The sequence below is a fragment of the Nipponia nippon genome, unplaced genomic scaffold, assembly GCF_047370975.1.
Source record: "Nipponia nippon isolate SJK-2023a ecotype South Korea unplaced genomic scaffold, ASM4737097v1 scaffold_11, whole genome shotgun sequence".
NCBI lineage: Eukaryota > Metazoa > Chordata > Aves > Pelecaniformes > Threskiornithidae > Nipponia > Nipponia nippon.
This window is the reverse complement of record NW_028262302.1, coordinates 17,888,057-17,903,589: the sequence shown is the minus strand read 5'-3', so window position 1 is coordinate 17,903,589 and position 15,533 is coordinate 17,888,057. Positions and strand designations below refer to the sequence as shown.

The following is a 15,533-nucleotide window of genomic DNA, read 5'->3' as shown; positions in this document are numbered from 1 at the left end:
AGGGTCTGACCAGAAATTTCATCCTGAGTTAAAAATTGCATGAAATTAGATGCGTCTGTGTTAAAAATGCTCTCTTGATAAATCAGCAATTTCCTATGAAAAACTGCTTTGCCTAAAAATTCCCAACCAGCCCTCATCCCAAGGAGCGTGGCAAGAACGGGTGACACCGTGAAACCACGTGTCTTGCTCGTCACTTGTGCAAGAGCCCTCCCCTGCCAGCCCCAGGTGGGGGAATGAGGTTTGTTACCATCCTGCCCAGTACGTAAATGCTAGCCATAACCGGAGAAATGCTTTTTGCTGGAAAAAGGCCAGCAATTTTTAACACCTTTGCTACCTTGCACTTTTTTAGGCTCAGGGGGAGAGATGGGGGCAGCCAGCACTGGGGCTGAGGGGGTGTGGGGCAGCCTGGACCGGGGCGGGGGGATACCGAATTCCTGGGCACACGGAGGCCGTTCAGCAAGCGCTGGGCTCCAGCGGGCCCCTGGCTGGAAGGACTTTGATCTGACTCCAGCCTTTTCCCACCGAGGCATCGCTTTTGAATGCGTTCCTGCTCTCAGCCTTGCCGTGCACAGCAGACAAAGGCGAGGGGAGTGGGGAAGGAGCGGGGGGGCGGCTGTTTACCCTCATCAGGGATGGTCGAGTGGCCTGATTCAATAGAGCCTATTTTTCATTAACCTAATCATTAGTTTTTTCTTGCTGCCAATTAAATTTTGCCTGTCGGTACTCAGAAAGACATCGTTTGCATCTATGAGATTTTTTTTTTAATAGGGGGCTCCCTGAACATGGTGGGGGTTTTTGAGGAGTGGAAATTAAAGTTTAATTTCTCTCTGGACGTGGTGGAAGAGGATTTTTGAGTTTTAATTATCACGCAGCTTGGATTCCTGACGGTTGAGGACCGCATTGGAAAGGCTTGTTTCCATTGTGTGGAGTGGATAATTATGCAGCCCTCTCCCGGGCTCGCTGCGTTTATTGTCCAGAAGAATCTTCCCAAGCAAAAGGGGCGAGCAGATTTACAACCCGAAATGCATTTTCAGAGCCTGCAAAAGTTTCAACTTGATGTTTGCAAAGAAAGACTTTTGCAAATATTTAAGATCTTCTTACCCTTTTAACAAAAAAAAAACCCATCAATTTATCTGGTAATCTGCCTTTCCTGCCGCAGGTTGCTTAGGAAGTAGTTTTGTGAACTCAAGAGAGCCCTTCTGCAGCTGGACTGCTTTGTGCTATCAGTTTCTAAGCAGGATTTCTTCGAAGGCAGTGGGAATTTCTGCGTAAAACCTACTGGCCCATTTGTATGTACAATGTCGAATATAAAATTTACAGCCATCTGAAACTTGGCAGTGGTTCTCACCTAGGAAGTAACGTTAATCTATCCAGGGGAAAACGTTGAAGGATTCAAACAAACTTACAATTTCAAAGCAAAACTCATTCACAACTGTTCTGTTTCACAAGGCTTTGGATTAACCTGATGTCTTTCCACAGGCTTTTGAACCACTGATGGTTAGAAGTTTGCCATAAAAATGGAGAAACTCAGCAAAGGTCTTGTCAAATATGGTTAAGCTTTTGCAACTGCAACACACCGCCCCCCCCCCCCCCCCCCCCCCCCCAATCTTTTGATCAAAGCTGCATGTGTTTGGGTGGGTTCAGATTTGGGGGCAAACGTCTTGTGCAGCTTTGGGCCGTGTGATGAGTTCAAAGAGAAAAATACTGATTGTGGATGCTCGCTGTTTCTCCTTGCTGAGAGGTGGTAGTGCAAAATGGAAACCAGGGAGCAGATTCTGGGATACACTTGCACTCATTTTAGTGGATTTGCAAGAGGTAACTATAACAGGGCAGTTGGGTGTGCAAATATTTCAGATTAGTCTGTTTTCCAGAGCTTTCTGGCTGTGACGGAGTGACAAAGGGCTCTGAACCCAACTTGACTTTCATTTGCAACTCTTTTTGGTTTCACTAGTGCAAACTCAAGAGTCTGGGCTTCTGATAGCTACCTTCCTATCTTGGAAGACCATGTGGTTATTTTGGGGAAGGTAGCACTTTATTATGGGGGTTTCTGGACTATTAAAATAGCTTAGGACAATCTGGTCTCCATTCTCCACATACCAAGTTTTCAAATTAGCACCTTTGTAGTTTCTCTTTTGCTGCTCCAAGACTCGTAGACATGGACACCGCTGTCTCCGTAGCCTTCTCCAGCCCTTTCCTCTATCACGGTGCCTACGGGCCTTGGACTGTCAGTGCTGCTGAGGCTGTTTCCTAACCCACATGGTTTCCTGGCATTCCCCAGCTTGTCTGCATGCACTGAGCTCCTGTTTTTTAAGCTCTTCTGGCTACAGACCATATGTTGTTACTATAGTCACACCGAGCCTCGTGCGTGTTGGGCTTCTGTGATTTCGGACTGTGAATTTCTGTGGAAAAGCTGGAAACGATAACTGTTAAAGATAAGGACTCTCTTTTTTGAGGGGGTACAAACTCTTGAAATCCCTAGCTGTATTTTAAAACAGCCAACTGTTTCCAATATAACCTTTTTATTGCAAACATTCCATTAGCACTTGTTCTTCTCCACACGCTCTTGCCAGCCCTGCTTGCTTCTTTGCCAGCCACCACGCAGTTAGGTGAGACTTTCCGCAGGTGGCAGAAAAACAAAATGCGTGGATGGTTTTGGATTACTGAATCTGACATGCCAGTCAAAGGCTGTTTAGTGATTTCATTTTTGCCTTCAAATAATTGTGATGCTTGCTATCTGGAATTTAAGTGAAATAGCCACGTATTTTCTCATGTGATATTTGTACAGGCTAGGCATGGAAAACAGAACTGAAGGGCCCTTGGGGTCACCTAACCCATCCCTTTGCCCAAGACAGACTCAGCTGTACCTGAACTACTCCTGAGAGATGTTTGTCTGACCTGCTCGGGAAAGCCGTTATTCCACCACCTCCCAAGGCCATCTCTTCAGCCCTTAAATATCCCTGTTATTAGAGAGCTTGCTCTTCCTGGGTGGACATGGAGAACAATTTATTCACTTCATCCTTTTCTGGCAATCATTTACATATTTGAAGCCGTTACTACATCTATATTCGGGCTTTTCTTCGCCACTCTAAACAATCTGGGTTCCGTCAGGCTCTCCTGCTAGATTATGCTTTCCACACTCTGATCCTCCTTATTTCTCTCCTGAACTCCTTCCAACTAGTCTGCATGAGTCTTGAAGCGTGATGCCTAAAACTGGACACAGATCTCTATTCAAGATCTTTAGTAGTACTGATGAAGGAGGATTATTTCCCCTGTTTACATACAATGCTCTTGTTTCTGCATCATGATACGATCCCACATACTGCTTTTGCCCCAGTGTGACACTGATGCGTGCCCAGTTTACGAATTGCAATAGCCCCCAAGATGCTTTTTCACAAAACTGCTGTGTGTGAGGAATTGAAGGATGCTGCCACAAAAGTTGAGGTCAACCTCAGCAGAGGCTTTGAGCATAGCACGCTGGCAATGGGATGGGCTTAGCCTTTGCTTGCAGTTGTAGAGACAGGGGCAGCGGCTACTGCAGCGGTAGCCAAAGTCAGGTGGGAAGGGTTGGGTTTTGGAGGTGGGAGGGGGGAATTAAGTAACTGAATTGATACAGGTGGACATGAGTACAGCCTGTCCCTTTGGTTTCAGGGATTTTCCCCTGGGACCATACTGTCTTGGTGACTTCTAGAGGCTGCAGCGTTCGTTGAGGTGCCCCCAAAAGGAGGGTGTGGAGCAAAGCAGGCTTCTCTTTCTGAAGTGTCCACACCATCCCAAATGTTTTGAGTTGTTTGTAGCCGGTGGAAAGCCACTAATCGGCTTCGGGGCTTTTTTTGACCGGGTCACGTGACTGCGCTACCAAGATTAAAGCAGCACGAGGAAGGAAAAGAGGCTTAAACAGCTGAGGGTGCCTGGCAGGTCATTTTAACCTTTTCGTAATCATTAAAGCTGCAGAATCCCATTAGCGGTGAGTGACTTGCAGCTCTGCTCCCGGAACGAGCGCTGGTGACACAACTTTCCGTTCACCTCCGCCTTCCCCTGAGGGAGAGTCGGGCACAACTGGCTGGTGGGGCCCAAACTTCAAGCAGAGAGTCTGGCCGTTCCTTCCTGCGCACCGAGGAGTCCATCGCACCAACGAGGAGCAATCCATGGGTCTTTCAAAAGCGAAGGATTTATCTCTTGGTGTCTAAAATTAGACTCTCATGGAAGGTCCTGCTTAGGCCATGCTGTGGTAGATCAGCCCTTGCCCATCTGTGGCAATAGTAGAGAGGTACAGGATAAGGAAGATTATGATGATCTCCTAATTCACTGCTTTGGCACTGGTCAACGGGCTATGGCTTTACTCTGCTGGGACTGGTGACAGCAGAAGATCCTGCACTGCTGCAGTGCAGCTCTGACGTGGGAAGCAAAGCTTTTTGGATGGAGCTGTGTTGATTAAGGGATGAGGCAGTCAAAGAGCCTCCAGTTTGTTGGTGTTATTCATCTTTTCCTCTCTTGCAAGTTTTCATGAGCGCAGCATCACATTCAGTAGTCAGTCTGATCTTCCTCTGTCCTTCCTCCAGCTTCTGCATCTTTTGTTGTCTCCCTTCATATCAACTAGTATGTAGTGATAGAGAAATGCTAGTACCACAGTGTCTGGAAGGGAGGATCACTCTGATCCACCTGCAATTTGAACGTTGTCCTACTTTGTCTAGAATTGTCCTTTCTGCATTCAGGCAATCCTTCACTGAGTACATGTACGTGGTTGCACAGCAAATGGCTTCTTAAAGAGGCCAAGGAAAACCTGAATTCTGCCTGGTGTCACTGAGCTGTGATGGGTGTTGCAGGTATTGCAGCAGCTGGAATTGATCCAGAGAGCACCTGCTCCCTCGGACAGTGCAGGCTTCCGCGTGCAGGGAGCAAGAGTGCTGCAGTGGATGTAAATCACCTTTCCTCTGTTCCACATACACCAGTCAAGACTGTCTGGCTGTGCATGTCTTGGACGTTAATATTTCTATCACTGTGTTTGCTTATTGCATCTAATTACAGTCTGTCCACTCTTGCTTGAAAGCTCAGTCTGAGGCTGAACCTCGAAACACTCACACTGCTTGTTCTCCGAGCGATGCCCACAGTCAGGTGCTAAAACACAACTTGTAAAACAAACGCGATCTTTTGCTTGGTTGTTTACCTTCACAGTCTCTGGGGTATAGAAGGGAAGATTTCCGCAGGAAACGTGGACAAACAGTAGTGACTAATGAGGGCTGAGCCGGTGTGTCACGCAGGCAGCGCGTCATGTGGGGAGCATCTGAGCAGCCTGGTGAAGGTGCCAGCCTCTGCGGGTACAAGGAGAGCGATGGAAAGCCCTGGAGAGCCACACAGCACTGCCTGTCCTTGCCCACTCCCAGCAGCAGAAGAGCAGCTACCCGGTGTCCCCCTCAGCAGAGGGAAAGCGTGGTGTCAGACTACAAGATTGGGAGGTGTTTTACCACCTTCCCGTTAAGCAGGTTTTACGGGTTGAGTGGGTTAGACATCCTCAGATGCAAGCAGTCTCCAGTGGTTCCTGCTGTGCTATGCCGTGGTAGGATGGCCCCCACAAAGATTGTAATGTAAAGGTCACACAAGCAAGGAAGGGGAAACTGGTGGCCACTTTCTGATGGGACGAGACAGCTCCCTCCCGGCTGCACCGCAGTACACGGGCACGCACATGCACACGCTGCTTCTTCCCTATCAGCCGCCTCCTAATGAAATCCCGATAAGATATCAGGAGCTCTTGAGCTTCTGTTGACAGTCATCGCGGGCAGATGTTTTGCTGTGCGCAGAGATGATGTCATGGCTGGAAGTCACAGTAGTGAGCTGTAAAAGCCGAAGTCAGGAGAGACCTTATCAGATGGTTACAGACCGACTTGAGGCCGCTAAGCTCCCAGACAGGCCTAATGAACTGGAACTGCATTGGGAACGTGTGGTCTTGAAAAACTTCAGAGCTCGTAGTTACAGGCTTGCTATGAAATGTTAATTAAATAGCTGCAGTGGCATATGTCCCATCCTGCCGGAGCAGTGCTTTGCAGCAGCACAGCTGTGTCGCCAGTGCGTAACCACCCCTTGTGAGAGTTAAAAAAAATATCTATTAGTCTGAGGCCAGATTTCTTTGTTATTTGCGATTGGACTGAAACACACTTCTCTGTTGTTTTGACTAGTGTTTGAATACCTGTTCTGTACCTGAGCTATTGCCTGCACCTTGAAAATGAGGCCTGATCCTACCAGTCTTATTCAGACATGTTATCGTGGGTGGCTTTGGATGCTACTTATGGGCCTTTTATTTATTTAACGTAGTCTAAGGCAGTGTCTATTCAGTAAAAGTGTGCCGCAGCACCTCAGCTATGGAAATAATCAAGATCTGGCCTTAGTTGTTTCTGTAAGTGCCCTCCTGCCCCCTCTTCAGTGCTGCCTGGCAGAGGGGGAACTGCTCCCTGCACAACCCACAGTGAATGAATTGGTGGGGTGAGAGGTAGAGCAGGTTTGTATGGTTTGCTTGCAGAATATCTTGCAAAGCTACAAAAGGCTGGAAGCTTCTGTCTGCCATAGACCTTGTCATTGCATATTCTCTTACTACGTCCCAAGGGAGACCCCAAATTGCACGTAGGCTCCTACTGGAGAGACGTGGGGATTGGGGTTAGCAGAGCATGGTATTTTGGACCTGAGAGAAGAGAAGGAGGGTTTAGGTCAGTGAGCTTCTTCACCTCACTGCTGGAATACTTCATTTGGCTTTTACCTGCCTTCTGTCTGCACACCTGTCCTCCCATCCACTTGCATGCTTTCCCAGCTGTGTTTAGTGTTATTTTCAGCAGGGACTAGCTGGGTTGGAGCCTGGATGCCACTTCTCAGGCTGGAGAGCTGCCTTTGTTCAGTGAGGACAAGGGCTAATGTGGGGACAGGGGCCAAGTCCCTCCGACACCGGCAGCATCCTCCAGGTGCTGGAAGAAGTGGCTGAAAGCCCTGGTGGTGCTGTAGTTGAAGGCAGCACCTGCAAAAGCCAAGTAACTCAGCGGTGGCTTTTTGGTGTCCCTGCTCACATTTGAGCCATCTGCTGAGTTAAGCCTGATGTGAAAACTTGCCTCACACACCGGTCCAAAACAGGGCATCGGGAGTGGGGTTTGCTGGTAAAAGCAGAAAGATGGGGGCTGCCTAGGAAAAAGCAAGCATTGTGGGTTTGTCCACCTCAAAAATTTCCTTTAATGACAATATATAAAGAGATGTGAGTTTCGTCTGCTTCCCAGCTGCTCTGAAAGAGCTCTGTTGCCTTAATAAATCAACTTCTTTACAAGATGTAACTGCTGGCCCATTTTTCAGCCTGCTTGTCTGTGTCAAGAAGCAAAACCAGCAGAGCAATACGAATCTGAAATACGGTGCTGAAGAGCAGAGGTGTGATAACGAAACTGCTGACAAACAGTGAAATGTTTTATTGAGCACAGGTGAAGGTCTTTTTATGAGACAGTCTTTGCTGGAAGGGGAGGAAGCGAAAATGTCAGCAACCCATCACCCGAAGGAGAAGGTGGCAGCTGGCCGCAAGGTGCAAACCTGGCAGAGCATCACTCCTTCCTGTGCCTTCCCTCCTTGGGTTTGGATTTGGGAGAATCCCTTTAGGGTCGCTGTTTTTTATGAGGGGAGGAAGAGCCTTGTTTGCAGGACATCATTGACAAAATATAGCTGCCCTTTACTGTCTTAAATCATACTGGGTAAAAGTAGCTCCTGGAGAGAAAACGCAGCGGGAGGCAGCGGGTGTCCAGCCTCGCTGCTGGGGGTCTGGGGCACCTCTGTGGTGCACAGAGAGATGGTGCTGGAGTGGGGCACCACGGTCCTGACCTGCCAGCCAGCACCCCAGCCAGACACTGCGTAACCCCCTCTTTGTAGCAGACATCGCAAGGACAAATCAAACCCCAGTGGGACGTCATGGAAGAGGACTAAGGCACCTCTGTTGTCTCAAGTCTGCTTGTGCTGGGTTGTTCCGTATTGCCCAGGCTGGGTGTAGGGACCGTCCCGCTGTGAGTGAGAGTCCCGTCGAGTGAGTCCTGTCGGAGGGAGGGCTCTCCACAGCTTCCTCGTCTCACAGACACCTGCATTAACCTTTTCTTGCATCTCTGCTGTGAACCACCGTAAGTAAAGGGATTGCATTTTTTTCTTAGATTCATTTAAGTGCTAAGGCCTCATTATGAAAAGGTCTTTAATAAAACTATCTTGATCCCAGCCGTTTAGCTACCATGCAAGCCTCTGCTCTGTGTGCTTGCGGTTTGGAGAAATGGCATACAAGGAAATTGGCTACTGTCAAAATAAATGTATAATTCATTGTATTTACCCCTCTGACAGATTCCTCTGAAATCTCAGATGAGGATCAGAAAGGCTCCAGTGTCTCCAAGTGTCTCTTAAAATGACACTGTTCTGTGCTCTGCAGGCTGAAAGATTGTTTTGATTGTTAAAACAGTTTCTAATTGATGTTTTAAAAAAGCTTCAGGAGCCAGGCTGTTCCTTGCTCTCTCAGAGGCCATCGAGTTAAAACAAGGTAGAGTGATTTGTCTTGCCTCAATTTAGCTGTAATGAGTATTAAGTGGTTTATCTATGTGGAGAAAAGTTACTCAGCTAGATTACATCCAAGTTGAATTACACCCCGTTCCAGATGGAGTATATTTTTTAAGACAGTAAATCTTGAGGAGGGTGGATAATAACAGTAACGCTCCTTCCTGGGCTGGAATGCGACTCTTCTACCGCTCGTGGAGATAATGTGCGGAGCGACATCCAATTTGTTTTTCAAAGGCTTTGTAAAGAAACGTGACTTCAGGTTTTACAGCTCTGTGAACAATTTAGCTTGAAGCATTTACATTGTACAAGTGAGCGATGGCTGATGGTGATTATGGTTTTTACGTGTTTTGCTTTTGCGGGTAGCAGCCTGGCAGGGCACAACACTGTCTCTCCTTGACCTCCTCTCCTGCACCAAGTGCAACAGGGAAGGTGTTGGGTGGGAGGTGAGATGTTTTGATGGGAAATTCCTTCCTTCTGGTGTCATCTGGTCCACTAAGGCACCCATTGCTCATGCAGCTATTGCTTGTGGCCCCGAGGAGTAACTGAAGGAGGACATTGGCCCTGCTGGCATCCTAAGTGGCACCGAGTGCCAGAGCATTCCCCCAAAAAGCTGATAGTTGACCACGTGTCCTTGACCATGTGGCCTTGACCACCGTCCTTGTCTGCTTCCCTGATACTGTACCTCCCCTTCACTGTGCCACATTTCTACAGAGCCAACTGACACGGTTGTCTGGCCAGGGTAGGGTGAAGTGTCGGGTCACCAGTGAGGCACCAACAGGCGTGGGTGGACTCAAAGTTGGTGCCATGAAATTGTAGCCCAGGCGAGTGTACCAGGGGTACACCCCAGTACCCAAGTCTGGGAGTCGCTCGTTCCACCAAGGAGAGGGCATTTGGACTGGTGAAGGTGGAGCATTCCTCATGGCTGGTGGCAGGCTTTGACAAGGCGATGGGGACTGTTCATTTAATTTCTAATGAAGGGGATGAGGGGGTCCAGGCTGTCAGTGATCCAGCTCTACCACCTCTCCTGGGTGGGTCAGCGAGGCCGTCCTCACCCCACAGCTCTGAGGGAGGCAGGGGAGGAGGGAAACTCACTGATAAGAGGAAGGTCAGAGGCAGAAGAATGTTGGGAATGTGTTTCTTGATCTAACATGGAAGAGAATCAGTCTGGGGTTTCGCTACTCAGCCCAGCAGTGTTACTGCCTGCTGTTGTGAGAGTTATGGGATTTTTTAAACCTGAGATCAAGGTGCAAATGGCTCATCTGGCACCTACCTCAACACAGGCAGGTCCAGAAGATGGAGGCAGTTCATCTCTGAGGGCGCAGTGAGGATGGTGATGGCTCTGAGCACTGTTTCTCAGCCTTTGCCTGAGATGGAGCATCTTCTGCTCACAAAACAGCTTGTTTGCTTTTTTTCTTCTTTTCTCCGTGTATTTTATGTTGCTGTGGGGTGTTTTCTGGCTGAGGTCAGATGTCGGACATGGTTTGGAGTTGAACAGTGGCATTTGAAGAATTCTAGCAAATCTCAGAACAGGCTTTCAAGGCTGGCGGTAGCTGTGGTGTGCATTGGCTTCTGGGGATGTGGGGGTTGCCTTCCCAAGGAGTATCCTTTTTTTGCAAGGGATATGAAACCAGAAAGGAAATAATTCTCTCCCCGTTTCCTTTTCTTTGGCAGCCATGCTTAAGTTTTTCCATCAACCAGACGGTCCTTGTAGTATCCAGGGCCTGAACACAACAGCTTCTGTGTCACCATTCAACTGCTTAACCTTAATTTCCTGTAGCTGTTAGCAGTGCTGGAACCTACCACAAACACATGTTGAAGAGGTTGCTCATGAGGTTCAGGTTGTCAGCCTCCCCCTTGTGTAACTTCCACTGTGCTTGAACGCAGAGCTGCTGGAGAGGACCTCCTGCAGTTTCTCTGCCCTTCGTGGGCACGGAACTGGGAAAAAGAGCTTGTCTGCATCAGAAATAGTTCCCTCCAGCTTTTTTTTTTTGGTTGCTGTTCTTTGCACATGACATGGTGTGGTGGTCCACAATATAAAGGCTTAGTAGTGGTAAGAGAGTACAAAGGGCGGGGGGGCACTGGATATAGCAGGTTCCCTGCCGCTTGGGAAACAGGCTTGGACTGCTAACAGGCAACAGGCTTAGTCAATAACTGTGGTTCTTGTGCAGCCTGTGTCTGTTACTGGCATCACATCGAGATCTTCTTCAGCATTATGTAGCATTTTTACACTTGTTTACGCAAGCGTTGCTGTCGTGCAATTTACACATGCAGAGACTGTGCTCGGTCCAGAGGCATATCTCTGATTCCCAAGCAGGCGTGGATCGAGCCTCTCCTTTGACACCGCTTTGAATCCTTCCTTGAAGCTGCTTTGAATGCCCTGGTACTTTGAGATAAAAATTGGGACCTGCTGTATCAGGATCACTGCATTCATTGTGTAGAGCACTCAGCTCTGCTGCTGCCCTGGCAGCATGCGGGTACTGGTGAGGCTGGAGGGCGGGCGGGAAGGACACCTTATCTGACCAGATCTACTGATGGAGGCTGTTGTAACCAGCACAGAGTGGAAACGGTAGAGTCACTGGTTGTCTTCAGACACAGCTGGACGCTGTTCTGAGAACTGTTTAGCCAAATGGGTGTTTCTGCACTGAATTTAGGGCTAAGTTAACAAAGTGCTGTGGCCTGGGGCACAGAGGAGGTCAGACCAAAGGGTCCCTGGTCCTCCTGGCTTTGTATTTAAGAATCTCAAACTCCCCTCCCACCCTGCTGGAGGACAGGGTCATTACTAATTCAGTGAGTTGTTCAAGCTGACGCTGCATTCTTGCTGACTTAAGCACTGATCTTCTGCGGCATTATACTCACCACCTTTTGATACGCATGACTAAATTCACGACGCTGTTGGCATGAAGCCTTCGCAGGGAAGGTGCTATGGAATGCTTCTATAACCTACGTGGTTTGCCCTCTTCTCCTCTGACCTGGAGACTCTTCCCATGTAGGGGTTGTTGGGCAGAGGCTGTGATCCGTGCAGCTGAAGGTGATACTGCTGTGAACCTTACCACCACTTAAACTGTTCACTGAACTTACATAGCTTCCTACGGTGTCTTCTTAACCTTTTTCATGAGGACACGTTTGGATTTCCTGGGTTTGTACAAAGCACAATCCAAACAAAAAAGCGAGCATATTTCCTCTGAGTGTTTGTGCTTTAGATGGGCACTTGACTCCGATCCGTCCTGCTGTTCCTTTATGTGCGGTTTGGCACTTGTCTATGGCAGTACTTTTTCAAGCATATTCCAATTTTTCTCTTGAATGGTCAAAGCACTCTCAGTGATTAGCTGTAGCTTGCATGCTAGCTCTTCTGCTAAACTGCCCGCAGAGTGGCCAAGAAACGGCATTCAGGCTTGTGCCCGGTGCGTTCGGCAGCTACTGGCAAAGGGAAAGATAAGCTGTTTAGCACAGAGCCAGCCTAAACATTACACGTGTGCACAGGCGTGTGCTTGTGTGCACAGAGGTGCAGCCAGTGGTGCCTGCTAACCATGGTGGGGCTGATCTTGAAAGGTGCTGGCAATCGCCAACATGCGCTGGCATAGGCACGGTTGTGTGAACGCGCCGTTCCTCGCCAATTCACGCTCGGCAAGAAGTCCTGTGGTTGAACGGTGGCTTTTGCACTTACGCCGTAATAAATGAAACAACATAAAATATAATTCCGTTTCACATTTGTGAGGAAAGCTTTTGAATTTTTTCATATGCTTAAGCTGCAAAACTCTCTCCCTCTTTTCCTCCTGCTGTAACAACTCACAGCCTCTGCTACCAAAATTACAAGCGGAGGGGAAATTTTGCAAACATCCAGATGGATGGAAGGAACTATTGCAAACTGTTATGCTGTAATGAAAATGGAGAAAAGGTTTTCCCAGGTTCCTTTATTTTCTTCCCTGTGAAATTTGCAAATGTGTTGCTTCAAAGCATGTTTCAAAACAAAAACCAGATGTTTTGGAGAGCAGTAAGCCACCCACAGAGCTCTCCAGCAAGTTATCTTCTACGCCAGGTCACCCTATCTGGTATTGCTGTCTTACTGCAATGGTAAACTGGCCGTTACATTCCTTCAGGTTGAATATTACCATTTTATGTGAGGTTATTGTGTATTTTATTGTCCTGGTATTTTTTCTGTTTAGTGTCACGTGCTCCCAGTAGAAAAAACAGATGTCCTGGGTAGGCACTTGCTGCGTACCTCAGGCTGCGTGCATGCTGCAGCTCTGTGGTCTTGCTGTATACGCTTCTTGCCCTTTTACAGCACTGGGAGTTGTGGCAGTGACCTCCTTGTAGAGCTGTGCCAGCAGCTTATTTTTGTGAGTTTTTCAGTTGTTTTTGAAAGAAAAAAAGGCATGTGTGTGGAGGGGTTGTTTATTCAAACCTAAAAGGAGACGTCTTGTTCTGTTGTTGAGTATTTTGGTGCATTTTAGATTAATAAGAATGGCTTTTAGCACTAGGAAATTACTTTTAAAAAGTTATTAAACACAATATTTCGACTTCACTTTCCTTCTGTAACCCCACCCCCCAACCTGGTGGCACTGATACAGATTCACAGAAGATATTGTTGTTGCTGAATCTCAGCTTTTTAGTGAAAAAAGGTTTTGGCAGAATCCCCTCCTCACCCTGTACACTTGGGTTTTATTCATTAGGTTTTTCCCAAACTGGCCTTCCACAGAAGGGGAAAACATATTGCTGTCTGACAGTACTTGCCTGTCACACAAGAAGCCTAAACCTATTTTTTCTCTTTTCCTAAAGATTCGTCTTCCAACTACATCAGGCAACTTGAAACAAAAGTGAAACTGCTGGAGGATGACAACAAGCTTCTTTCCCAGGTAGGTTTTTTATTGCCTAATAGATATTAATGTGGCTCGGTTCTCCTGTTTCTCCATAGTTGTGTCTGACTGCCCACTTGAATGCACAAGGGGTTTTGGTGGATGCCCTACCACGGGAAGAGCTTAATGGTCTTTTCATATCACCCCCCCACCGATAGAATTGGGTCTCCTTTTGATTAAAAAAAAAAAAAAAAAAAAAAAGATAAAAAAAGTATACCCTCTATTAGTGTCCCTGTGTGTTTTGGAGATGCATTAACGCCTCCCTGCAGAACACCTTGATCCACCGCTGCTCTCGGGGATGCTGTGAGGCTGCGGCGCTGCCTGTGCCCTTGCTGTAGGATTTTGTCCTGCTTCCCCATTTACATTGACTTTTATCCTGTTAAAAGAGGAGGCTGTAGTCAAAGGACAGCCTTGGGGATAGTTTTGTGCAGTGCTGGCTCCCAGCTTTTATTTGAGATCTTGCTTAAAACCAAGCAGACCTCTTTAAAACTGGCACTTTTTTCTTGCATCTGCCTTTCAAAGTCTACTCCACGTGCCACTGGGCTTTTGATCACTCCTGGTGCTTACCTGTCTGTATATAGGAATGTCAAGCAGTGAGAAGAAAACAGTCATTCTGTCTGGTATGTCCCCTGGATCCCTGTAAAACACAGCACTTGGTGTAAACAGGGGCAGCTCTGCTGAAATCAGTGGAACACTGTCTGTTTAAACCATTTTTAAACCATTTGTTTAAACCAGTTACCCTTTTTCTCTTGTTCTTTGCATCCTTTCACTGTTGGACTGTTCTACCTCCCTGGCATTTTAAAGGTTTTTTTCTATACTTTGCTTCTTACTTCAAGCATGGAGTTTCACAGTCATTTTGTTCCAGATTCTTTCCAATTATAAGGACTGGAAGTAAAAAATCCCTCCTAATTTTTTTTTTTTTTAAATACCTTTTTGCCAGTTTATGTTGTGCTGTTCTTTGCATTTTTCTAAGTCTGAAAAGACTGCTCCAGGATCACAGGTTTCTGAAACAGTCTTGTTTTAAAAAAAAATTGAACAGAAGGCTCTATGCTTACTGAAATTTCAATGAAATAATTTTGTCAAACCTTATTTTTACTGAAATACACATTTCAACCTGACTGTGGGCTTTTTCTAAAGATTACCCCAAATTTCCAGTGTACTCATTGGCATTGCTAGCCATGAAACAAAACTCACAGGGCACCGAAGGGTTAAAACCCCCAAAGGGTGCTCAACTCAACAGCTACTGAGTGGCTTCATGTATTAATCAATTGCTACTTTAATTTTAACTCCCCCTGTCTTTCTCCCAACCCAGGAGTGAGCTGGGGGCAGTCAAAACCCGGAGACTATTTAATTGGAGCTATTGATAAGCAGGCAGGCTGTGCATGGGCGGTTGGGATGCGCATGGATTCGGGGACGGGCTCGATGTGCCCTTGGCCCAGCTTAGTCCTGCCACAGCCGAGCACATTACTCCGTTGGATCTGCCTTATGAGGTCAAAAAAGTGGTTGGTAATTAATGGGTGATAAATTAATAGGGGCTGAATAGCTGCCTGTGCTTATTGCATCGGGCGGATGAAGCCCGGTTAGTCTCAGGGTGCGTGAGCCTGAAGCAGCCCCACGCATCAGCCCTTCACCTTCCTGCTGTCCTGGGCGGGAAGGCTGTGCCTCTTCCTCCACGCGCACAGCTCTCCTCAGGGGTCCTCACCTTTCAGGCTGTGTCACTGCAAACGTTTGAATCCAGGAGGGAGGGGAAGTATCTTAAAACAGCTCTGTGGTCTGGAGAGGGCCAGCCACCTCCCTGGCGGCAGCAGCCACCGACAGCAGCCTGGCTCTGATGTTTTGTGCAGCGCCTGTGCCCTCCAAAAAGACCAGGATCCAGCTTACTTCAGATCGCACTCAGGAGCTACCTCTTTTTTATCGTAGCACTGAGACAGCTCTCCTTAGGGCAACAGAAGAGTGTTGAAGCTGCCACGGTCTGGGTGAACTCCCTGGGAGTACTGAGCTGCATCGCCTCCAAAGCTGTGATGCTATAAACCTAGATTTGGATTTTTTCTCTTTTAATGAGAAAGATGAGGAAAATCTGTATAGGCACAAACTCACATGCATACGTACACGTTGCTCCCAGCCCTTTCCTGG

At 47.5% G+C, this 15,533-nt stretch overlaps 1 protein-coding gene across 4 annotated transcripts in view; it reads left to right on the top strand.

Moving 5' to 3' along the window:
* The window catches only part of CCDC85C (coiled-coil domain containing 85C), a 115,273-nt gene that overhangs the window by 58,112 nt on the left and 41,628 nt on the right, over positions 1 to 15,533 (top strand). For all 4 annotated transcript variants that reach the window (XM_087746992.1, XM_087746991.1, XM_087746993.1 and 1 more), the window contains one exon: positions 13,324 to 13,400. In XM_087746992.1, the coding sequence (XP_087603118.1) occupies positions 13,324 to 13,400 (77 nt within the window). The remainder of the gene's footprint in view (positions 1 to 13,323; positions 13,401 to 15,533) is intronic.